The sequence below is a fragment of the Bidens hawaiensis genome, unplaced genomic scaffold, assembly GCF_021521415.1.
Source record: "Bidens hawaiensis isolate Kalapana, Puna unplaced genomic scaffold, B.hawaiensis_p1.1 tig00049080_1, whole genome shotgun sequence".
In the NCBI taxonomy this organism is placed as follows: domain Eukaryota; kingdom Viridiplantae; phylum Streptophyta; class Magnoliopsida; order Asterales; family Asteraceae; genus Bidens; species Bidens hawaiensis.
Window position 1 is genome coordinate 38511 of NW_027498781.1, and position 26634 is coordinate 65144.

Below are 26634 nucleotides of genomic sequence, written 5' to 3' on the forward strand. Positions count from 1 at the left end.
ATTTGTGTTGGTCATATACTATTAACGATTTGAAAACGGAATCTAAAGTTACATTGGTTCACTATTCATCTCATAATCGGTCAAACATCAAATGGTGAAAATAAGCATTAGTGATTTTTAATTGTTTATTTGTCTCTCTGATTTTCACCGATTAATATCTTAGAGAGTTCTTCTTTGGTTACTAGGACATTGATTTGTTTTGTCATTAGGACCATCCTCTATGGAGCGACAACATAGGCACTCCACGTCATTGCCATGCAGGAAATGGGGCTTCGAAGTCTCTTTTCATAACGTCTCACTGTGGTTTGTCACCCATCTGTTGCCCCATTATATATATATACACATACACACACACACACACACACACATATATATATGTGTGTGTGTGTATGTATGTATGTATATATGTATGTATGTGAGAGAGAGAGAGAGCATGCAGGTTACTCTACTTTTTTTAGGTAGTGTCCCAACATCGCCCCAACCCAACCCTCCCCCTGTTGCACCTCACCGGTGTTTGGGGCTTTGTTACCCCCTATGTTGCCCCTTTTGTTGCCCATAGTGAACAACCTAAGCAAGGCCGGCCTAGACGATGTGTAAGGTAAGCCACCGTGCAAGCCCACAATCTCAAAGGACACAAAGTTTTTACAAAAGAAACACGCACACACATGTGTGTGTAGAAAACAAAAGGTGAACATAAAATGTCACTTGACGCAGAGGTTAGAGCTAGCTCTCGTAGCTTGCTACACACGAGATATCCACCTTCAAAATGCCAATTTACCACTATTAATGGCAAAATTTTATAAGTGAGTAATCAGTTTAAAATTTGTACAGAATCCAAGCATGAAAACCATCAAACTCTCTGAAACGGTTTTGCCATTGCTCGTTAAACCAACCTTTGAACATGCAAGTTGCAACTAGGAAAACAAAAACATAACTAATTAACTGTACTTGCTTGCCATCACCACTTTGGTGGGATGGTAAAGGCTTTGGCCTTTGGGTGAGAGGTCCAGGATTCGATTCCTGGCATTGACGGTACTATGTAAATAGTAGGAGGAAAGCTTAAACATTCAAAAAAAAAAAAAACTGTACTTGCCAACAGTCGGTAGTCACTATCATGCTTCTCAACGGTAATGGGATAAATTATTAATTCATGACTAAAACGAGGGAAAAAAATACAAATATTTGCAGATTATTCAACCAAGCACATAATATGATAATTTATTTATTTCATCAGTAGGCCCCAACCAGCTTATTGCCAGCCCATTTAATATTCCATCGAAAAATAAATGAAAATATATGATATGCATAGTTCTTTATCAGTTCATGATTTTATTACTACTTCGTGTTATATTAAAATGTATTTTATGTAGTCAAATAAAAAGATATGACTATTTACTTATTTAGTTCATTTACTTGATAATCAAAGTTTTTAAAACTGGCACATTATTGAACCTAATGTTCTACTTGTTAACTAGTCAAGCCGATCTTAAATCCCTGATTACATAATAAACAACAGTAATAGCTAGAAATTATATAAAAAAAACAAAATACTATAAGATTAGACGGTTTGTAGCGGGATTAGGAGTGGCACGAGAGAAGTGGGAGCGGTAACTGATAGAGATAAAAGTTTACAAGAGTATATGAGCAAATCAGGATGCTAAGGAATCTTAAGAGCCACAACAGAACCCCACCCTAAAATTCTTTTCTCGAGAAAAGCTTACGAGAGCACACCGTGTCCCCTAAATATGTTGAGCGTAGGTAAAAAAAGGTTTAAAGCACAAAAATATACAACTTTTATGTCAATTATAAAACCAACAATATATTAAAATACTCATATCAAATAAATAAATTATAATGTAAATTATGGCAGATAAGTTGTTAATTACCTAGTTAGTTTGTATTGACGTATTGTCCGTGTTGATGGCGAGGAGTCAAGAAATATTTTAAACCAAGTTCCTTTGGGTCGACCATATTCACAAGACCTGGTTCAAACAAATTCATGAAAAAAAAAGGTTAAGTCGGTTCACCCGTTAGTGGGTTAGCCCATACGAACAGAACCGTGAAGGATATGGTTTCCTGCTGACAGACCTGTATGACATGGACAAAACCGGTGAAGGGTCTGATTTTTTACCGATAGGCCGGTAGAACATGATCAGCAGAGGTTTAGCTAAGTAATGAATAATGTCATATGATTTTAAAACACATACTATCAGTGAGTCGATAAGACGGTGAAAGTGTAAAACAATCATCAAAGTAACCGGCCGAGTATAAAGATTCCTAAAGAAGATACAACATATTCTTGTTGCTATATTTTTAATAGTTTATTACTTATGAATTAAAAAAAAAACTATAAAAAGGAAGATTCGGATATTGCAAATAGCATATCTTCGTAAGAATCCTCACATGCCACGTAAGCTCACACGTTTGGACGTCATATGTTACTTCAAATAGGATTTGAATGTTTCATAACTTCATTCAAAAGACAACCTTAAAATACTGAAGTAATAAGTATAATTATTTTTTGTAATTTTTTATTTACAAAGGCTTTTAGCATAGGGATATCAAGATGTATATATAGTGGCTGTTTTTTTCTTTATAAGCATTTATATTGGAGCCTTTTATATAATTATATCTATAAATCTTATATAATATAGAGGAAAATAAAGAAAACAACTAAAATAACCGAGAAAAGTTTATAGAAAACTAAAGTACGCCTCTATATGTAGAGGCTCGTATCCAAACCACTACAATTTGTTGTGACTTGCGAATGAGAGAAAAAAATGATAAGTGTTTACGAGTATGAGAGAGTTGGATATGGAAGGTTTTTGAAAAGTAAAAAAAAAATAAATAAAAGAAAAGTGTATTTTTTAAAAATTTATAGAGATGTAGATTTGAGTTAAGGGTTCTAGGCCCATGATGGCCATGATAAACATGGTTTAAATTTCGGAGTAGGATTGCATGGTCGTATATTTGTTGTTCTAGAAAAATAGTTAATTTTTTCACAAAAACAAATCACTTTCTATTTAGGAGTGTTCGGGATTGCTTTTTTGAAAGAAGTCAAGATATTGTGGCGAGTAAAATATGGCCCGTAAATTCATGCTTTAATTATATGATAAATAATCAGACAATTCAATCAATTGAAAAAATAATAAACAAGTTGCTAAAATGGGTCACATAATACAGAGAGGAAAATTTTTTTTCTATAGAAAGGAAGACAAACACTATTCCGTTGCACAAAAGAGCCATTTTTTAAAAGTTTTTATTTTAAAACACACACACGTATATATATATATAGAGAGAGAGAGTGAGTGAGTGAGAGAGAGATAGATAATTATGGGCCTCTTGGAAGACTAGGCTTAGGCCAATCATCCTCCTCGCCCTCCCTTTGAGGTGACCATGGGTTGGAGGAAAAAATTACAAAAAAAGATACAATTATAAAATTCAAAATACCAACACAAAAAGATAAACAACTTACTAACTTAAGATAATACCCCACTAAGGTGGTGGGGGGTGCTAACGGGTGCCAGCCCTCTGGTACTCCGGGTACCACGGCAACACTGCCGCCACCTTTCTTAATTCCTTTCTTGGGTATTATTTCCGGGTGATAATACCCGCTACCAAATGCAAATATAACCAATAAATCCAAGTTGTATGAGAGGTTATCTCTGTTAACCTGAACACGTAACATAAAATAAAAAGAATGAATTTAATATGGAGTTTGGGACCACAATAATGCCAGACTAGCTTTGTGTTGTTGTTGATAGTGTGACACATGCAGCATCGGGTCCTTTGAAATAAATTACGCGGTCTCACTAATTTTAACCCCTTCTTTCTTTCTTTCTTTCTTTCTCTCTCTTTCATTAATCACTGTCCTTTCTTCTTCTTCTTCGGTCATGGCGATCTGAGAACTGAAAGTGACACCAACAATTCAATTAAACTAATATTCCTTCAATTCACTTCCAATTTCAACCAATTTCGATAGTGTACTCGCCCTAGGGTTTATTAGTCATGTTAGAATTCACGTCGGCGTTAGATTCGATAGATGCGTTGCTGTTCGCCGTTAGCAGAGCTTTGTGTACTCCGTTCGCCGTGTTTCTTCACATTCAGGTACGGATTCTGATAATAATAATAATAATGCTATTTTAGGTTTTAGTTGTAGTTGATTAGTGTGTGGATCTGGTGATTGATTAGTTGAATTAGGTTATACTTGTGCGTAATGCTTATGATGAATTTGTGTAGTGGTTTTTTTGCAAATGTGACGCTATTAAACCTTCAATTCACCTCCAATTGTATCCAATTTCAACGAATTTCGACTCAGTTTTAATAGTTTAGTTATGTTAGATTCGATCGATGCGTTGTTGTTCGCTGATAGTTGAGCTCTGTGTACTCCGTTTGCCGTGTTTTTTCACATTCTACTTGTGTTTTACGATCTGTTGATGATAATGTTATGTTATGTTAGGTTTTAGTTGTAGAGTGGATCTGGTCATTAATTTGTTGAGTTAGGTTACACTTTGTGTGTAATTGTTATGGTGGATTTTTGTGTGTAGACAGATGAGATGTGATGTGATGTGATGGTAAAGTGACGTGTTCGGTTACGGAGCATGGATTTAACTTGAAGTTATTTGTTTTGTGAATGAGCTTTATTGCAATTTAGGTTTTGGTGTTTTGTTGAATTTTAGTGTTTAGGTGAGATGCGATGTGATGGTTACGGAGTATTTAAGTTGAAGTTAGTTGATGACTTGATGTTTGAGTGAACTTTGTTGAAATGAAGTTTTGGTGTTTAGTTGAATTAGGTTAATGCTTATGATGAATTTTTGTGTGTAGATAGAGAGATGATGTGATGGTTAAGAGGAGTGTTCAATTATGGAACGTGGATTTAAGACAAAAATAGTTGTTGTTTGAATGAACTTTATTGAAATGTAGTTTTAGTGTTTAGTTGAATTAGAGTATTAGACTGCTTATGGTGAATTTTTTGTGCGTTGATGAGATGCGATGCGATTTGATGGTTAAGTGCCGTGTTTGTTTACGAAACTTGGATTTAATTGGAAATTAGTTGTTGTTTGAATGAACTTTATTGAAATTAAGTTTTAGTGTTTAGTTGAATTAGGTTACACTTGCGTGTAATGCTTGTGATGAGTTTGTATGTGTAGATAGATGAGATGTGATGGCTGAGAGTGGTGTAAGGTTAATGAACTTGGATTTAACTCGGAGTTAGTTGATGTTTGAATGAACTTTATTGAAATTAAGCTTTAGTGTTTTGTTGAATTGGGTTAATGCTTATGATGAATTTTTGTGTGTTGATGAGATGTGATGGTTAAGTGCTTTGTTAGTTTACGGAACTTGAATTTAACTTGAATTTAGTTGATGTAAGAATGAACTTTATTGCAATTTAGGTTTTAGTGTTTTGCACAATTAAGAACACTTTGTTTTGCAATGGTCAAACTGCCCAAAAAGCACATGCAAGGTTCAGATTTGCTGCGCTTGCACTATTAAGCACACATGCTTTTGTATTTTGTGGTTTTTGTTATAGGGTTTAATTCAGTGGTTGAATATTGGAGTCTGGAGTGGTTCAATTTATGAATCTAGGTTCTGAAAGTTAGTCTATCAGTCATTAAAGTGAAATGATACATCTGTGTTGTCTACTTGAACACAGGAGTAAACTTTTAGCTAAGTTGATGTGTTTGTCACAATTATTCTTTCTCTCTTGCTGTTTTTAAAGAAATAATAACTGCCTGGCAATTTCCTTCCTTATTGTGCATATATGTCAGTAATTTGGAATTTTTTTTAGAGTAGAGTTTGATTAATGACTTTGTATGTTAGCAGATGCACATGAATTTTGTTAGACATAGGTATTAGTAGATTGTTGTAAACTTGTAATGCGCAAGTGTGCATTCATGACTTTGTATATTAACAGCTGTACAACAATTTTATTTGACGTAGGGTTCTGGTGGATAGTTGCAATGTGTGCAAGTGTCCATTCATGACTTTGTATATTTACAGCTGCACAATCATTTTTATTAGGCTTAGGGATTTAGTGGATAGTTGTGATGTGCAAGTGTGCAACAATGAAGTTGTTTGTTTAGTGCTTGGCCTGCAACAATGCAAAAACCTATTTTGAATATTTCCTAGGTTCTACAATCTAGCTTGACCTTCTATCTTTAATTGGTAAAACAGTTGTGCAAGATTTAAGTATATACCAATCTGAGAAAATGTTTAGAATGCTATGGCTGAAAGTAGGCTATTTTGTTAATTGCTTACGGATTTGTTAAAGTCAACCTAAATGCCATGTTAGAAAATGCACTCATAATTATACACTGTAGAAGCTGTTATGTTGTGGTCTCCGATCCATCATGGGTCGGGTCCGGTTTAGACGAATAGGCAAAATTAGGAGATTAAGCTGTTTGAGTTTTGGCCTAGCCCAAAAGCTCTAATCAGGCCCAGTTTAGTTAAAGGGTTAAACCCTAATTGTCTAGTCTATATATTCTCTCCTGTACTTGTAAGTTTGTATCACTCAATAATAAGAAAACCCCAGTTATCGACAGTGGACGTAGGTCATACACCGTGACCGAACCACTTAAATCCTTGTGTCTCTTTCGTTTATTCTTTCGGTTTTACTATTGTATTCGTGTTTGTGTGTGACTTTGAACCTTACAATTGGCATCAGAGCCTGGTTCTCGATTATACACACAGTTCCGCCGCCGCCGCTCCGCTGCTACAGTTCCACCGCCGCTGCTACAGTACCGCCGCCGCTACAGTACCGCCGCCGCCGCTACAGTACCGCGTCGCCGCTACAGTACCGCCGCCGCTGCTACAGTTCCGCCGCCGCTGATTAGGGTTCCGCAGCTGCTGGTTCGTTTTTTCTGATCAGTTTCCAGTCCTTTTATTCCTTGGGTAGTTTGGTTGTTTGCTGTAATCAAAACTCAGTTTGGATAATGGCTGAGGACTGAAAGATCAAGATTGAGAAGTTTGATGGTCAGGATTTTGGATGGTGGAAAATGCAAATTGAGGATTTGCTATGTCAGAAAGACTTAATGGAAGCACTAGAAGAGAGGAAACCGGAAAGTATGAAAGATGATGAGTGGAAGGTACTTGACAGAAAAGCCATAGCTGTTATTAGACTCTCACTAGCTAAGAATGTGGCATTCAATATTGTAAATGAAACTACCACGTATGGTCTTATGAAAGCCTTGTCAAATATGTATGAAAAGCCTTCTGCATCAAACAAGGTATTTCTGATTAGACAGCTAGTTAACACCAGAATGAAGGAAGGGGCTTCTGTTACCTCTCATGTTAATGACTTCAACACTATTATTTCTCGTTTGTCTTCTGTTGATATCAAGTTTGATGATGAAGTTCAAGCGTTACTCTTGTTATCCTCGTTACCCGAAAGTTGGTCAGGGACTGTTACTGCAGTTAGTAGTTCTTCTGGGAATATTAAGCTTACTTTTGAAGGAGTCCGGGATTTGATTTTAGGGGAGGACATAAGAAGAAGGAATTCTGGTGAGACATCTAGTTCTATATTGAGCACCGAAGGGAGAGGTAAGAGAAGAGAGAAAGGTAATGGCAGGGGTAGGTCAAAGTCTAGAAGAAGAAGTCAGTCAAAGCCCAGAAAAGACATTGAGTGTTGGAATTGCAAAGAAATGGGGCATTTCAGAAACCAATGCCCTAACCCCTCAATTTCAAAAGAAAAGAAAGAATCTAAGAAGGAAGTTAATCTGGCCACCGGTTCAGATGATTCAGAAGGTTCAGAAGAGACTCTTATCTGCTGTGTTGAAGAATCAACAGATTCATGGATTATGGATTCTGGTGCATCTTTTCATGCCACTTATAGCACGAAGAAGATGAAGAATCCCCGAACAGGTAATTTTGGTAAAGTTCGTTTGGCTAATAATCATGCTGTTGATATCACGGGGATGGGGGATATTGAACTAAAAACTTCATTGGGCACCTCATGGACTCTAAAGGATGTTCGGGTCGTTCCTAGCCTTAGAAGAAAGCTAATTTATATTGGGCAGTTAGATGACCAAGGATATGATGTTATGTTTGGTGGGGGTCAATGGAAAGTTGTGAAAGAGAATCTTGTGATCGCCAGAGGTAAAAAGAAGGGCACTTTATACATGGTTGAAATTCCAGCTGATGGGGTAAATGCAGTGACCAGTGGACCGAGTCAGCCTAGTTTGTGGCACCAACGACTCGGCCACATGAGTGAAAAAGGGATGAAAATGCTCGTTGCTAGAGGAAAAATTCCAGAACTGAAGAAGGTTGAATCTGAATTTTGTGAACCATGTGTTTTCGGTAAAAAGAAGAAAGTATCTTTTGTGAAGACCGGAAAACAACCGAAAGCTCAGAAATTGGAGCTTATTCACTCCGATGTCTATGGACCAACTTCAGTCTCTTCTTTGGGAGGATCACACTATTATGTCACCTTCATTGATGATTCAACACGCAAGGTATGGGTTTACTTTCTTAAAAATAAATCTGATGTTTTTGATACTTTTAAGAAATGGAAAACTGCTGTTGAATTGGAAACTGATTTGAAGGTGAAATGCTTGAAGTCGGATAACGGTGGTGAATACGTTAGCAAAGAATTCCGTGATTATTGTGAAGAGTACGGTATTCGGATGATCTTTACAGTCCCTGGCACTCCTCAACAAAATGGAGTGGCAGAACGAATGAATAGGACGTTAAATGAAAGGGCAAGAAGTATGAGACTTAATGCCGGGCTTCCAAAGACGTTCTGGGCAGATGCAGTTAACACTGCAGCTTATTTAATTAACCGGGGATTGTCAGTACCGCTGGGTTTCAAGACACCAGAAGAAGAGTGGAAAGGTAAAGCTGCAGATTATAAGCATTTGAAAGTCTTTGGGTGTAGCGCTTACGATCTAGTGAAAAATGACAAGCTTGATGCTAAAGCTAAAAAATATGTTTTCATTGGATATGGGTCAAACGAAATGGGCTACAGGCTTTGGGATTTAGAAAGCAGAAAAGTTGTCAGAAGCAAGCATGCAACTTTTAATGAGGCTGAGTTATACAAAGATAGAAACACTTCAAAATCAAGGGTTCAGAAAGAGAAGGTTGAATATGAAATTGTTGCTCAGAAAAAGACAGTTGAGTCAGCTACCGAACCCGAGACAGAAACTGAAGAAACCACAGTTCCTGAATTTGAAGATGATGATATTGGTGGAAATGAAGAGTCAGAGGGAGTCTCTGACAGTGGGAGTTCAGAGTCTGAGGATGAACAGTCTCCACAAGAACCTGACCCGCCTCAGCACTGGGTTAGGAGGTCCACCAGAGTTTCTAAACAGCCGGTACGTTACAAACCTTTAGTTAATTATCTCCTTTTAACTGAAAATGGTGAGCCAGAGAGTTATTATGAAGCACTTAAGTTGAAAGATTCGCTCCAGTGGGAGCATGCTATGAAGGAGGAGATGAACTCTTTGAGTAAAAACCAGACATGGGTTTTAACCAAGTTTCCACCAGATAAAAGAGTTCTACAGAATAAATGGGTCTATAGAGTCAAGGAAGAACATGATGGGTCTAAACGATACAAAGCTCGTTTAGTGGTCAAGGGTTTCCAGCAAAAGAAGGGAATTGATTATAATGAAATATTCTCTCCAGTTGTGAAGATGACCACCATCAGATTGATCTTAAGTATTGTTGCTGCAGAAAATTTACATCTAGAGCAATTAGATGTTAAGACAGCATTTTTACATGATGATCTTGACGAGGAGATCTATATGGCACAACCTGAGGGATTTCAGGTTGCCGGGAAAGAAAAATGGGTCTGCAAATTGAAGAAAAGCTTGTATGGTCTGAAGCAGGCACCTAGGCAATGGTACCTAAAGTTTGATGATTTTATGGTGAGAACTGGGTACAAGAAATGCGAGGCCGACCATTGCTGCTACTTAAAGAAGTTTAAAGGCTCATATATCATTCTACTTCTTTATGTAGATGATATGTTAATTGCAGGATCTGATATGAAGGAGATTCGCAAGTTGAAGAAACAGTTGTCTGATGAATTTGAGATGAAAGATCTTGGTCCAGCCAAAACAGATTTTGGGGATGAGTATATCCAGAAAGAAAGATGGCTCCATAACACTATCCCAAGAGAAATACATAGGGAAAGTGTTAGAAAGATTCAGGATGAATGATGAGAAGACTAAACTGAGAAACACATCTTTGGGAAGTCATTTCAAACTTACCAAAGACCAGTCTCCCAGAACAGAGGAAGAAAGAACAGAGATGGCTAAAGTTCCGTATGCATCTGCTGTTGGCAGTCTCATGTACGCCATGGTTTGTACACGGCCAGACATTGCTCATGCTGTCGGGGTAGTTAGTCGTTTTATGTCGGATCCGGGAAAGGAACATTGGGAAGCGGTGAAATGGTTACTCAGATACTTAAAGGGTACTTCCAGTTTGGGGTTATGTTTTAAGGGGAAGGATACAATTCTCAGGGGTTATTCAGATGCTGATCTGGGTGGATGTAAGAAGACGTTTAAAAGCACTACTGGTTATGTTTTCATAGTTGGGGGAACAGCAGTATGTTGGATGTCCAGACTTCAGAAAAGTGTTGCTTTATCAACCACTGAGACAGAATATATGGCAGCAGCCGAAGCAAGTAAAGAATTAGTATGGTTGAGAACTTTTCTTGAAGAGTTGGGAAAGAAACAGGCAGAGTTCTTATATTGTGACAATGAGAGTGCAGTGAAACTTGCGAAGAATCCAGTCTATCATTCGAAGACTTAGCACATCGGGAGGAGATATCACTTTGTCAGAGATTTGATCAGTGATGGTGTTTTCAGTTTGAAAAATATCTCAGGTGCTAAGAATCCAGCAGATATGTTCACCAAGCCGGTGATACTGGATAAGCTGAAGCTGTGCAGAGCTTCAGCAGGCCTTCAGGAATAATGTTGAGAAGGCGAAGGGTAACTAGGAGGTGCAAAACCAGATGGGTTTTATTTTACATGTACAAGGCAATGCAGGTGAAGACATTTTACGTCTCCAAATGGGAGCAGGTTGAAATGTTTGACGCATCCAAGTGGTGGTTTAGAGAAGATGTCTCGAAGCCCAAGTGGGAGATTGTTATGTTGTGGTCTCCGATCCATCATGGGTCGGGTCCGGTTTAGACGAATAGACAGAATTAGGAGATTAAGCTGTTTGAGTTTTGGCCTAGCCCAAAAGCTCTAATCAGGCCCAGTTTAGTTAAAGGGTTAAACCCTAATTGTCTAGTCTATATATTCTCTCCTGTACTTGTAAGTTTGTATCACTCAATAATAAGAAAACCCCAGTTATCGACAGTGGACGTAGGTCATACACCGTGACCGAACCACTTAAATCCTTGTGTCTCTTTCGTTTATTCTTTCGGTTTTACTATTGTATTCGTGTTTGTGTGTGACTCCGAACCTTACAGAAGCACCCTTAATCACATCTGTAAGAATGATTAAGCTAAGGCCTGGATCGTTTTTGGGTTTGATGACTGAATTTTATGACACTTTTGGTTAATGTTGAATTTTGAAAGAAACTTTTCTACAAACATATTCATGCTGCAGGGATGTGTAATATGCTTGCTTCTGGCTGCTGGATGGGCTGGTGCAGCCTATGTGAGGTATCAAATTGATAACTATAACCTAATATTTTTCATTTATCTAGCATCTGCTACCAAACCTTTTTCTGTGTATTTTTGTTTAGAGTAGAGTTTGATTAATGACTTTGTATGTTAGCAGATGCACATGAATTTTGTTAGACATAGGTATTAGTAGATTGTTGTAAACTTGTAATGCGCAAGTGTGCATTCATGACTTTGTATATTAACAGCCGTACAACAATTTTATTTGACGTAGGGTTCTGGTGGATAGTTGCAATGTGTGCAAGTGTCCATTCATGACTTTGTATATTTACAGCTGCACAATCATTTTTATTAGGCTTAGGGATTTAGTGGATAGTTGTGATGTGCAAGTGTGCAACAATGAAGTTGTTTGTTTAGTGCTTGGCCTGCAACAATGCAAAAACCTATTTTGAATATTTCCTAGGTTCTACAATCTAGCTTGACCTTCTATCTTTAATTGGTAAAACAGTTGTGCAAGATTTAAGTATATACCAATCTGAGAAAATGTTTAGAATGCTATGGCTGAAAGTAGGCTATTTTGTTAATTGCTTACGGATTTGTTAAAGTCAACCTAAATGCCATGTTAGAAAATGCACTCATAATTATACACTGTAGAAGCACCCTTAATCACATCTGTAAGAATGATTAAGCTAAGGCCTGGATCGTTTTTGGGTTTGATGACTGAATTTTATGACACTTTTGGTTAATGTTGAATTTTGAAAGAAACTTTTCTACAAACATATTCATGCTGCAGGGATGTGTAATATGCTTGCTTCTGGCTGCTGGATGGGCTGGTGCAGCCTATGTGAAGTATCAAATTGATAACTATAACCTAATATTTTTCATTTATCTAGCATCTGCTACCAAACCTTTTTCTGTGTATTTTTGTGGTTGCAAAAGTTGCACCTAGACGCTGAGTACCCGACAAGTAATTCCCGAGTACTCCCCAACTAGGTCGAGTACTCGCAGCTCCTCAATCGACCGACTTGGCAACGTCTAGCGACTTCTGCAACTATATTTTTACTATTTTGGTGAAACATAATTTGAAAGTTAACAAAACTTCATTCTATTGATTGCAGAAACCGAGAAATTAGACAGATGAAAAAATGTATGAAAGATGGCAACCCCTTTGCATTTCTTAGTCATGATATTCATGACCTTGAACATTCAACCCAGGCCAAACTGCCAGGTGTCACGGTTATAATGCCCTTGAAAGGTTTTGGAGAACACAATCTGCACAACTGGAGAACCCAGGTACCATACAAAACACACAAATGTAATTGTTTTACATAAAAATGCAAGTTCTCTACATATTTTAACATTAAGATGAATGCTTTTCTTCCCAATGGTTTTTTGTAAGTGCATGTTCCACATATATAAAGTATAGTAAGATCAAATTTTGTTCTGTGGATTACATGCAAGTATTGAAATGTCTCAAAACAAATGTAATATTTTATAATTTTGGTATTGTTGGAGAATATAATATAAAAAAGAATTGACTAATTTGATAATAGAGTATAGCAGCAAGTTATCTTTGCAAGTGCCCCCAATAATGTTGCAACTTGTATAGTATTATATTAGTTTTCATCTAGTATAAATATGTAATCTATGCTATAGTTCAGGGTGTGAAATATAAGTCTATTTCTCCCAATTCTCTGTTCTAATATCTGTTTATAATATGCTAACTGATATCCATTAACATGGTATCAGAGCCACAGCCATCTGAATCAATCTGTTCTTAACCAGCCAGCTCGTATTCAAGATAAAACATAAAATCCTGTTTTCACAAGTCATCGGTTCATCTCACCTCCACTATCACCTTCACCTACCTCTGAATTGCAGCTCTTGAAAATGTCACCGCCAGAAAACAATCCACACGCCACCACCACCGTCGCCATACTCGTCGGTGTGTGAGGACGCGTCAGACCTCTCAGCTAACAGATTCTTGTTTATTTCCAGATGCTCATTTATTTCTATTTTCTGATTAACATTTGAATTCAGATTTCTGGTCAAAAATATGTTTGACTCTAGTAAAACTAAAGATGACTCTGAAAAGATCACTAGTTCTGTTGTTCCCAATCTTGCAGATGTGTCATCTCTACCAACTCAGCTAACTGACAACAAACTCGATGGCACCAATTTCTTTGAATGGAGCAAGACCATTTGTCTCTATCTGCGTAGCATCGGGAAAGCCTCTCATCTCACCTCTGATCCTCCAACAGATGAAACTCAAGACCAATGGTTGCAAAATGACGCTCGGTTGTTCCTGCAAATCAGGAACTCTATTGATGTGTCTGTTCTGTCACTCATCAATCATTGTGAATATGTCAAAGAACTATGGACTACTTGGAATTTCTATATTCTAGACAAAGCAATATGTCTAGAATATACAATGTTTGCAAGTCCTTCCATAGGGGGGAGCAACTTGATCAATCCCTAATGGCGTATGTGATGGGATTCAAGAAAACATATGAGGAACTAAACACACTTTTACCCCTCAGCACTGATGTACGTGTAATGCAAGCCCAACGAGAACAAATAGCGGTGATGAGTTTTCTGACCAGTTTATGACAAGAATTTGATGCTATTCGATCTCAGCTTCTAAATGCATCAACAATTCCATCTCTCCAAGAGACATTTGCTCGAATGCTAAGTCATGAAAGCATTCCACCTCCAAATCCATCAGCTCATAACAGTGCACTGGTCAGCCGAGGAGGATTCAGAGGAGGATTTCGTGGGAGCTCAAGAGGTGGTTATCACAGTAGTCCACGAGGCAGCTATCAAAGTAACTCACGTGGTGGTTACAACAATTATAACCCTGGTCAAAGAGATTATACTCCCGCAAACAGCAATGGAAATGTTGAATGCAATTACTGTCATGAGTTTGGGCATACCAAGTACAATTGTAAGAAAAGACTAGCTCGAAACGCGAGAAACTCTTCCGCTCATCTAGCAGCAAACAATAATGAAGGCAACTCAGAAGATGAGCAAGTTGTCTATCAGCCCAACATGACTCCGCCCAACAAATCCAACTGCCACATTTGCTGAGGCAGGTAAATCTACTACTACTTTCAAATGGGTCATTGATTCTGGAGCTTCTGAACACATGACTACACATGACTGGTAATCACAAACTCCTTTCAAATTTTCATAATCATTCACAATCATCTCACGTCACCATTTGCTGATGGAACAACTCCAAAAGTTCTCGGTTCAGGAAGTGCAAATATTACTCCCTCAATTCATCTGTCATCAGTTTTAAATTTACCCAATTTCCCATTCAATTTACTATCGGTCAGTAAATCACTCGTGACCTGAATTGTAGTGCTTTATTTTATCTTGGTTTTTGTATTTTTTAGGATCTGTCGACAAAACGGATAATTGGTAAAGGAAGGGAATCAGATGGCCTGTATATACTTGAAACACAGACACCCTACTCTCTAGCTTGTCCAAGCTCATCACCATTACAAGCACACTGTCGGTTAGGTCATCCCTCTATCCAAAGTCTGAAGACATTATGTCCCCAGTTTTCTAGTTTGTCATCTTTGCAATGTGAGTCATGTCAGTTTGCTAAACACCAACGTGTACCTCTAAGTCCTCGAGTCAATAAGCGGGCTACGTCCTCTTTCGAGTTGGTCCATTCTGATGTTTGGGGTCCTTGTCCTATTACTTCTAAACTAGGTTTCAAGTATTTTGTAACGTTTGTTGACTATTCTCGTGTAACCGGGATATATGTTATGAAATATCACTCTGAAGTATTTTTCCATTTTTGCAACTTACATGCTGAAGTTAAAACACAGTTTAATGCATCAATTCGTACATTACGAAGCGACAATGCTAAAGAATATCTATCGGAACCATTTCAATCTTATTTCTTGCGAAATGGGATACTTCATGAAACCTCATGTGTCGATACACCTGCCCAAAACGGAGTGGCTGAACGTAAAAACAGACACCTCCTTGAAGTAACTAGAGCTCTGTTATTTCAAATGAATGTTCCAAAATCATTTTGGGCAGATGCTGTCTCCACGACATGCTTTCTTATAAATCGCATGCCATCAGTCGTTCTCAATGAGGATATTCCATACTCTGCCCTGTTTCCTACAAAACCTTTGTATCTCGTTCCTCCTAAGATATTCGGAAGCACTTGTTATGTTCGGGATACCCGTCCATATCTCACCAAATTAGATCCAAAATCCCTTAGATGTGTCTTTGTTGGCTATAGTCGTTTACAAAAAGGTTACAAATGCTTTTCTCCTGCTCTTCAGCGATACCTAGTATCTCGGGATGTAACGTTTCATGAAAATGTTCCTTTCTTTACCATACCACATAGTCATCCATCCAAGGAAGATGCTATTCTCATTGATGACAATTTTCTATCCTATCCTCAAACTGTGTTGCCACCATCTCAACCAATTAATAGTCCTGCCCAACCAGAGTCTGCTCACTCCCAAACATCCAAGTCTGCCCAATCAGAATCTGCTCAGTCTCAAACACCTGAGTTTGTCCAACCAACATCTGTTCAGCCCCAAACATTCGAGTCTGTCCATTCCCAAAGTGTCGAGCAGCCAGCTGTCTTACAACAGCCTTCCAAACCCAACCAACCTGTTATTCAAGTATATCAAAGGCGAAACAAATCAATATCTGATTCTGATCCCAAACCAACTGATTCGCCAACAGATTTACCAAATGAATCTTTTGAAATCGAACCTGATACTGCTCTTCCAATTGCCCTTCGAAAAGGTAAGCGTGCATGTACGTACCCCATTGCTTCATTTGTCTCATATGACAAATTATCTCAACCCTCCCAGGCATTCGTGGCAACAGTCGATTCCATTTCGACTCCCAAAACTGTAAGTGAAGCACTTGATCACCCTGGTTGACGTAAAGCTATGATTGAAGAAATGGAAGCCCTCGAAGGGAATGATACCTGGTCCCTTGTAAATTTACTAGTCAACAAAAGGGCAATTGGCTGCAAATGGGTATATACTGTTAAAGTTAATCCCGATGGTTCTCTCGCACGATTAAAAGCTCGGTTAGTAGCAAAAGGCTATGCTCAAACATATGGTTTGGATTATTCAGAAACTTTTTCTCCTGTAGCCAAGCTATCATCTGTCCGTTTGTTCATCTCTTTAGCTGCAACATATGACTGGAGATTATATCAGCTTGACGTTAAAAATGCATTCTTACACGGAGATTTAAAGGAAGAAGTCTATATTGAGCAACCACCTGGGTTTGTTGCTCAAGGGGAGTCAGGCAAAGTGTGTAGATTAAAGAAATCTCTGTATGGACTAAAACAATCTCCGCGTGCATGGTTTGGAAAGTTCAGTACCGTGGTTACTGAATTTGGGTTAAAGAGAAGTTCATATGACCACTCAGTGTTATTTAAATCTTCAAAATCGGGGTGTATTCTTCTAGTGGTATACGTAGATGATATAGTAATCACTGGGAATGATGAAATCGGTATAAAGAAATTGAAAGGGTTCCTTGGAACACGGTTTCAAACAAAAGATCTAGGAACACTAAAATACTTTCTAGGGATCGAAGTCTCTCGTTGCAGTAAGGGAATATGTTTAAATCAGTGAAAATATTGCTTAGATGTATTAAAAGAATCTGGAACGATTGAAGCAAAGACTTGTGATGCGCCAATGATACCAAATGCAAAGTTGAAAGCAGATGAAGGCGATATTCTGGCAAATCCCGAGAAGTATAGAAGAATCATTGGCAAGTTGAACTATCTTACTATTACTAGGCCAGATATTGCTTTTCCTGTAAGTGTGGTTAGCCAGTTCATGTCGTTCCCTAGAACCTCACATTGGGAAGCTGTGTGTCACATTCTTAGATATCTGAAGGGCACTCCAGGTCGTGGAATCTTATATCAAAACAATGGTCATCATACAATAGAAGGATTTACTGATGCTGATTATAATGGTGACCCAACAAGCAGGCGCTCTACCACCGGCTATTGTGTTCTTGTGGGAGGTAATCTAGTGTCGTGGAAAAGCAAGAAACAAAGTGTTGTATCTCGTTCAAGTGCAGAATCAGAATATAGAGCTATGGCGCAGACTACTTGTGAACTAGTCTGGGTTCGGAATCTTCTCAGCGAAATTGGGTTTAAGCAAGCACAACCAATGAACCTTGGGGCGATAATCAAGCAGCAATTCATATTGCAAACAATCCAGTGTTCCATGAAAGAACCAAGCATATAGAAAGTGATTGTCACTTTACTCGAGAAAAACTTGATGGAACAATTAAAACCCCCCACATACGGAGTGGAGATAACGTATTCACCAAAGCCTTACCCGGAAGCAAAATCAACTATATTTGTAACAAGCTGGGCATGATTAACATATATGCCTCAGCTTGAGGGGGAGTGTTGGAGAATATAATATAAAAAAGAATTGACTAATTTGGATATAGAGTGTAGTAGCAAGTTATCTCTGCAGGTTTTGATAATAGAGTATAGCAGCAAGTTATTTCTGCAAGTGCCCCCAATAATGTTGCAACTTGTATAGTATTATATTAGTTTTCATCTAGTATAAATATGTAATCTATGCTATAGTTCAGGGTGTGAAATATAAGTCTATTTCTCCCAATTCTCTGTTCTAATATCTGTTTATAATATGCTAACTGATATCCATTAACAGGTATGTCTAGACATAAATGCCACGTTTTGTTTCTGCAAAATTTCCATTAAGCTCATCCTTTATCTATAGAAAATTATCATAAAATATTGCTAATGTTGTATCTTAATTTTATTTATAAAGGTCAATTTTGATTATTTTTTTGGTATTGTTTACTTGCAACTTACAAGTTTGTCATATTTTCATAATTTTATTATGTACGATTGTTTATTATACTTTTGACATTTAATAATTTGCATTACTGCATGCAGTTAACTTCTCTTTATGGTGGTCCACTGGAGTTTCTATTTGTTGTGGATAGTACTGAAGACCCCGCTTATCATGCTGTCTCTCGTTTACTTCTAGATTTTAAGGTATTAAATATTTTGGAGAACTAGCATGTTCTTATTTTTCTTACTTCAAATTTGTTTTACCCGTTAAGAAATAAAGTTATGGGATTCTCGGTCGAGTTTAACTTCCATTTTCTAAACAACTTTGCATTGAATGTATATTCAATTTAAATTAATTACGAGTTCTAGCGCGGTTTATATTCTCTTCCTTACTTGGATGCAGGATGATGTTGATGCAAGATTAATTGTAGCGGGCCCATCCACAACATGTAGTCAAAAAATTCATAATCAGTTGGTATGCTCTAAATTCTCTTTGGATTCATTTTTTTTTTCTTTAATCTTTGCAACATTTCCTAATTTTGAAGTTGCTTAAGGCTAGACTGCTTGCATGAACCATGCTATTTAAAAACCATCAAGGTTAGTTGTAGTGAGTGAAATAGAGAGAACGAGTATATTTTTGTAAGGTAATTTTGCCAAGTTAGATGGGAGAGACAATCCTCTCCATATAAAAGCTAATAAATACTTCTAACTTAGGAAAACAGAGTAACAACCAACTCAAAGTCAACAATAAAGTCAACGCAACATAAAAGGTCAATGCTGTAATACTATCAGAGTATTAGTTGCTGATGACCCTTTTAAAGGTTTATAAAATTGACTTGCTACTCCACCCCACACCAACACAATCATATTTGTTTTAATTAATCTATATTCTCTATTGTAAACTTTTTATAGGTTAGTTAATGGGTATGTAAATTTGTTATCTATAAACTTTTGAGGCTAGAATAAAAGATATGAATTGCTTCAAGATTTTGGACCTCTTGCCACATCAGCATGAAACACACACACACACTCTATGACTAACATAAGTATGAACTGTTTTCCTAATACAGTTTTCAACTTATTTTGTACTATGGTTTGAATTGCAGGTTGGTGTGGAGAAAATGCATAAAGACAGCAAATATGTATTGTTTCTGGATGACGACGTCAGACTGCATCCCGGGTCAATTGGAGCCCTGACTGCAGAGATGATAAAGAACCCCGAGGTATAATCATGCTGATGCACATTCCTCCCATCTACTGATAGATGGTACTCAGTTCTTAAGTTTGTATATTTTCTGTCTTCTGTGTACAAAGTTCTACTAGTCTTAATTGCGTTCCTTTAAATTATGCAGATATTCATTCAAACTGGTTATCAGCTTGATTTACCTTCTGGAAGCTTGGGAAGTTACTGCATTTATGAATATCACATGGTAAAATATATTAAAGGAATATTGCTCTTTCTTACGCCATGTGTTTGCAATTACTAGAAAATGGCAATATTGATCCATCTACTTATTAACGCTCAATTGGGATTATGTTTAATATCTAATGGGTACAAAGGAAAAAGGTCAAATGAGCTCAAAGTGTATTTGTAATACATAAAACTTTCCATTAATCTCACCAGAAAATAGATTATTATTGACGCAATATAGCTTTTATCATATCCAATGCACTAATTATCTATAAAAATATTTCGTGGGGCAAAAAGTGTGTTGTTTTTAATCTCGACTCCCTTTGACATGTTGACAGAAATATTAGTCATTTTGACCTGTTATCCGGCTCATTTGACCCGCTTGTTTTTGAACTTCACCATTTGTGTTCAGTTATCTTTTTGTTGATACGAGTAAGTGACAGTGTTCTCTTTACAGCCGTGCTCAATGGGATTTGCAACCGGTGGAAGAACGTTTTTTCTTTGGGGAGGCTGCATGATGGCAAGAAACCTTATCTCGTTATAACATGTAATTAAAACTCTGTTTATTTATTCATCTATGGTAATTTTTTTCTTATTTGCAGATGCATGCAGATGATTTCAGAACTGACAAACATGGTGTTGTAACACAACTTTCTGATGGTGGTTACTCTGATGATATGACTCTCGCAGCTATATCTGGTAATCTTGTTTTTTTTTTCAATTTTTATTTTTTTATTTAAATTTTTGTTTATTGATTGCTTCTCTTGTTATGGATTATTTTGTCACCAAGATTTTTGAGCAAAATTTGTGTTATGTTGTGGCTCTGTTTTATGCATTTCTTGAACGGTATAACATTACAGATAGGCCTGTAAACAAAACGAGCATATTCAGTGAACATCATTTTTTTGTTCATTTATTTAAAGGAATGAACATTAACAAGTTTTTTTTTCGTTCACTTATGTTCATGAACGTTTGTTTGTGTTCCTTAGTTTATGTTTGTTTTAAGTTTGCTTGTGTATATATTCATTTAAATCTTATAATGTGGTATTGTTTTATGACGATAAAATATTACCCATATACAATATAGTATAGATCTCTACTATTTTTAGGCTCAAGAAATTGATGCTCTCTTTCATTATTAGTTGCCGTTCGCTCAATTATGCTCATTTATGTTTGTTCATCCCTGTTCAGTGATGCTTTGTTCCTTATGTTCGTTACGTTCATGAACCGTTCGTTTATACTGTTAGCAAACGAACATGAACACATTTATTTTCTTAATGAGCGAACACCACTAAGAAAACTCTGTTTAATTGTTCGTATTCGATTGTTTGTTCGGTTAAAGTTAAATAAAGAACATGAACATGCACCACCGTTTATGGCATATTTAATGTCTTCAAGAAAAAAAAATATTTTTACTAATTTTTTATTATATTTGTATTTTAAGGAAGAACCTACTCTCTGCTGCTCTAATTTGTTTCCTTTTTTCAGGTGCTCACAAGAGGCTCATCACATCACCTCCTGTTGCAGTTTTCCCTCATCCTCTTGCCAGTGATCTTACATTTTCACGGTCTGAACATACAAAGTTGAACGATTGTAGATAGTCTATGTGGCAAAATGGGATGGTCGGGTGGGCTGGGTCAAAAAGGGCAGATTTTTGAAGCGGGTCAGGCTTGGTTGACTAGAAAAACTTTTTATTCTTAGTATTGCTGTGAATAAGTATATGAGTGAATTACACTTTTCGTCCTTAATTATATAGCAAATTTCACTTTTTGTCCTTAAAACTAACGAAATAACAGCACTCATCTTTTATATTTATATATTTTGTCACAGTTTACGCTCTTTTCATTATCAAGCGTTAATTTGTTCCGTTAAGTTTTGCCATGTACATTGCACATGAATACAATTTGATTATTTTACTAATTTACTTAAAAATTTCATTAAATAAAAATATTAATGAAATATATTTTAAGTAAATAAGTAAAATGACCGCAATACCGTCATGTGCAGTACAAATGACTGAACAGAAAAGCTAACGTCCATTAGTGGTAAGGATTTAAACTGTGACAAGATACATACATAAAGGACGATTTTGTTAATTCTTTAGTTTAAGGACGAAATTAATTTTGCTATATAACTTTACGACAAAAAATATAATTTGTTATAAGTGTAACTAGTGTGCCAAATGTGATTACAAAAATAATATTATTTCAATTATATTTTGTTCTTTGAATAAAATGATTCAAGATATGTTATGCATTAAGAAAACACTTGGGCGACTTTTGACTCTTTTATACCGCTTCCTTTTTTATCTGATTTTTCATTTTTACTGGCTTTACATGTTATTAGAGGTAAATGGGTTGAAATTACCACATTTGGGAACAGTAATTTAAGACCAACAACCTAAAGTTACTAAATTTTTTGTCTTATAATGTTGTGTAGGTACTGGAATTATTTGAGGAAACAAACGTTTGTCTTGGAGTCTTACACCACATATATAAACTGGATAATGAACCGATGTTTATTTTCTGTGCACTGCTATCTTTCTTGGGGATTTGTATCCCCATTTGTTATGGCTACGTTTCATATTGCAGCAGCATTAAGATTTCATTTCAAGTATAATGTAGCCGAAGATGTTCTCAATCCTAATGGTAAGCTCTCTCTCTCACTCTCTCTCTCTCTTTTCCGCCTTATGTATCATTATTTGAGTTTACGTAACATTTTGAACGTATTTCTTCCCATTTGGCTCGTTTCTCTTGAAGCCGTTTTCTAGTTTGACCATTTGACTAGTTGGAGATAAAACTCAAACCATTCTACATTTGTCCATATTTCGTATGAATAAATCATATGAAAAGAGTCGCACACATTTACATTTTATGTTGTTGATTTTTTTTATTAGGGTTGAGACTTGTTGGATGTCTTGTGATATGCACTGCCATTGAACTTCTTTCAATGTGGAATTTAACAAGAATCGAAGTTCGGTTATGCAACATGTTGTCTCCTGAGGCATCTCCACTCTCACTTAGTGCTTACAATTGGGGCCTGGTAAGTTTTCACAACTCATGAGCGGGCCAGGTAATGGGCCAGTTGGGCTCAGGTTGGATAATGGACCAATTGGACCCAGTTTGAAAAAACACCACCTTTAACTTATTAACATGCTGATGCCATTGTTAAGATAATATTCATGAAAACACGTTTTGAAATTTATTTGTTATTACGGTGGATAATTTTTCACCGTAAAAAAGGTCAAACTTGAATTGATACATTCAAACTGGTTATGAGCAGGTCTTTGTTGCAATGGTGGTGGATAACTTCTTATACCCGATTTCAGCGGTCCGTTCACATTTTTCTCAGTCTATAAACTGGTCTGGTATCCGGTACCATTTAAGGAATGGGAAAATACACAAGGTGAGATTTATTATAAATTTATAATTTAGTAATAGTTTTATTGAAATAGTCACATTCATATAAACCAACCGTCTTTACTATTTTTTTTTTCATTTTTTGAAAACTTCAAAATGTTCATAGCATAGTGCCATAGATTAAGGGTGCGCATAAACCGATCTAGATCGAACGAACTGTTGACCCGGTGGTATAGTTCTTGGTCTAAGCTGATGAGAAATCCTGGTCTTCCGGGCTGGTCCAAAACTTGAAAAAACCAGCCCTAACCGGAATAAACAATGTGGCCCGATTAACTTAATCGTCTCTTAGTCTTAATCTAGTACGTAATACCCATATGACCCCATTTGGTGGTTAAACTTGTTTTTATTAATTTATCTTTACTCCATTTGACCTGTTGACTTCTTTTCATTTTAATATTTATTAAAGAATTACAAAACTGAAACGAGATTAAGTAGATAAGAAACGCTACATTTCTATAATTTTAAGGTGCAATAAGCTATACTCCCATTGATTTTTAACGATCTCTCTATATGCAAGCCTTTATACACAAACTAAAAATTAGTTAGATAGGTAAATATAATTATATAAATATTCTTATATAGCTAACCTGTTGACCTGCTTGTATTTAAAAAGAATTCTGAAAACGAAACAAGTCAACGGGTCAAACTCTTCTGAACAAGCGGGTCCTCTATTGGACTTATGACCATTACCTGGTCGGCTTTCAATCTCGATTATTCTTTAATTTACAATTAAAATATTTTTTTATCATCAGATTGACCGAACAATGGAGAAGGGTAAGAAGTTTTCAGATTTGGCAGCCAAGCGTCTATACGGTCGAAAAGCCCAAAGCAAAATCTCGATTCTCGGTTCGTTATCAAGAAGTTTAGCCAACTGGAGACAACCAAAGAAATATGATGTGTAGAAAACGAACCTGATCTTTCTCAAATTGCTTGTCGTCAAAATATTATCTGGTTTTCGGTCCAAAAATATAACCAGGTAATGTAATTCATCCATCCATCCCGATTTATGGTTTGATTCGGTTCATTAAGTAGCCATTCTTTCATGTCAATTAAAAAAAAAATTTCAATTCAATTGATTGATTCTTCAGCGTTAGCTGTAGTCACATTTATGTCTGGTTTTCGGTTTTGTAAGCTGTAAATTTGATTGTTGTGTAATTTAAAGGAACTACTGTTGCGTTTTGAACAGATTGTATGACCCATTTTTCGATTCGACAAGTGCCAGATATTTTCAGTATTTATTCTTTCTTTTAGTTGTACCGGGCCACGTTCTGGCCCGTTTATATGTATCATATGGTTAAATAATATAGTTCATAGTATCATAAGGTTAACTAATATAGTTATTGTAATCGTTTACAATGAACAAATTTAGTATTGTTGGGTTGACCCGACCCAACTTGGCATTTCTTGACTAGCAGATAAAAGTTGCCCGCTTTGAACCGTTGAACGACCGGCCCTGAGTTTACAGCCCGAGCTCGATGCCCCGATTACAACGTTACGCTTGTTTTTCTTTTACAAAAGGATTAGAATTATTCTCTTTTAGTTCATGACTTTTAGGTCATGTATGGAGTCAAGAATCTGATCCTTTTCGAACCACAATGAGAGAATAATATCGGTTTGATACTTTGATGCCAAAGAAATCTTGTTTAAAGTTTTCACTTTCTTTGATTTCGCAAAGGGCAAACTGGTAATTGAACACATGATCTAAAATACATTTGTCGCAAACATGCCTATATCTTCGGTCTCACTTTTGATCTTCGATCAGTATTATAGATTTGTACTGTTATAACAAACGTGATGTTTAATCGACGAAAATTAAATATTTTAAACTCATCTTCCCTCCACCGAACATGATCTAAAATACATTTGTCACAATCATGCCCATATCTTCGGTCTCACTTTTGGTGTTCGATAGGTATTATAGATTTGTACTGTTGTAATAAACGGCGGTGTTTAATCGACGAAAATGTAATATTTTAAACTCACCTTCCCTCCGCCGAAAGCCAAATATGCCAAAGTCAAGAATATGATAAAGCTTCATGTCAAAAAGCATCAAATAAAGCCTTAATTCCCTCTTGTCTAAATTACCATTTTACCCTTTCACACCCTACAATTCTTCTTACAAACACATTCCAGTATTCCCCTTCAACATCACCATTACCATTAGGACCACAAGCAAACCTTACAACAACATGAGTTGTTGTGGAGTTAAGAAACCGAAAACGCTCTCCCCTCCCCGATCCCCGCCACCAATGCCGCCATCAACGACAACCAACAACTACCCACAACCACGAACCGCGAAACATGAAACCGTTCTATCGATTCCTAGTTGTAAAGTCCATCTAATGGATGAAGGGGAAGCCATAGAACTCGCCACGGGAGACTTCAAGATCATCCAACTATCCGACGATGATGCGTTACTAGCAACCATAATCAAAATTAATGATGACCTTCAATGGCCGTTAACTAAAGATGAACCGGTAGTGAAGCTTGATCCGCTTCACTACCTGTTCTCTTTGACCATCGATAAAGATGACGATCCGTTAAGTTACGGTGTCACGTTTTCAGATACCCGTTACGGGGATTTCAAGTCGTTGGATCGGTTCTTGAGAGAACATTCGTGTTTTTCGATTTCGTTGTCTTTGAGAAAAACCGATATTGATTGGAAGGAATTTGCTCCTAAGATTGAAGCTTATAATAATGTTATTACAAAGGCTATTGCTGAAGGAACTGGCCAGATTGTTAAAAGGGATCTTTATATGTAGTAACGCATATACAAACAAGGTTTGTTTTCGTATCGATATTATTGGTTTCAAACACGACATACGTAGAGGTGATAACATGGTAAGGGTGAGCATGGATCGGCTCGGTTATTGAAGTGTTATATGAAAAACCTAACCGATCTGTTATTGGCAGTTAATTCAGTTTGATTAACCACTAAAGCAAAAATTTTCTTCAAAAGTTTACTTACCCAAAAATGTGGGACAACAAAAAAAAACAGCTTTGTTAATTTGTTCGGTTAAGGCTAGGCGTGAAACCGACACATACCTATTGGGCAACGTTCCAGTTATGGAACACAATTTTACAATAAGATATGAGACTGAAAGTCTGAAACTATCAATACCTGTCTCATTGTGAGTTGACACCACTTATTTATATATAACGTAACTAACATAATGATCTAATCATTTAACAAATCAATTTAAACTATAATTTAAGACCATATACCTAGTATGAACCAAAACGGGTCAGGTAGGGTTAGGACATGCAAATTAATTAAAGTTTTGTTATGCATGGGTATAACACAACACTATAATAAATTTTACAGGCTATGAATAGACATAGTAGAATCCATGCATAACCTGTGAAGTAAGGTGATCAAAACTTGATATTGGAAGTATTGAGTAGC

The 26634-nt window shown here is 36.7% G+C and overlaps 2 protein-coding genes across 2 annotated transcripts; both read left to right on the forward strand.

Moving 5' to 3' along the window:
* The first annotated feature begins 4008 nt into the window (after positions 1-4008).
* LOC143597815 (uncharacterized) lies at positions 4009-24476 on the forward strand. Its single transcript, XM_077076206.1, has 14 exons — positions 4009-4107; positions 11550-11605; positions 12685-12859; positions 18501-18602; positions 18802-18873; positions 19505-19621; positions 19751-19828; positions 20267-20329; positions 20412-20508; positions 21298-21376; positions 22249-22457; positions 22706-22851; positions 23092-23214; positions 23981-24476. The coding sequence occupies exons 1-14, from the start codon at positions 4009-4011 to the stop codon at positions 24128-24130; spliced, it is 1566 nt and encodes a 521-aa protein (XP_076932321.1). The 3' UTR covers positions 24131-24476.
* Positions 24477-25417: 941 nt separating this feature from the next.
* LOC143597816 (senescence/dehydration-associated protein At4g35985, chloroplastic-like) lies at positions 25418-25990 on the forward strand. The gene has a single exon (XM_077076208.1). It carries the CDS (start codon positions 25418-25420, stop codon positions 25988-25990), a length of 573 nt encoding a protein of 190 aa, XP_076932323.1.
* The last annotated feature ends 644 nt before the right edge of the window (positions 25991-26634 follow it).

Excerpts from the sequence above, each read along its gene's own strand:
- LOC143597815 (XM_077076206.1), top strand. The coding sequence starts at position 4,009 with ATGTTAGAATTCACGTCGGCGTTAGATTCGATAGATGCGTTGCTGTTC. Across the intron at positions 19,829-20,266 it reads GCATTTATGAATATCACATG|CCGTGCTCAATGGGATTTGC; the intron begins GTAAAATATATT and ends TTCTCTTTACAG. Across the intron at positions 20,509-21,297 it reads GACTCTCGCAGCTATATCTG|GTGCTCACAAGAGGCTCATC; the intron begins GTAATCTTGTTT and ends TCCTTTTTTCAG.
- LOC143597816 (XM_077076208.1), top strand. The coding sequence starts at position 25,418 with ATGAGTTGTTGTGGAGTTAAGAAACCGAAAACGCTCTCCCCTCCCCGA.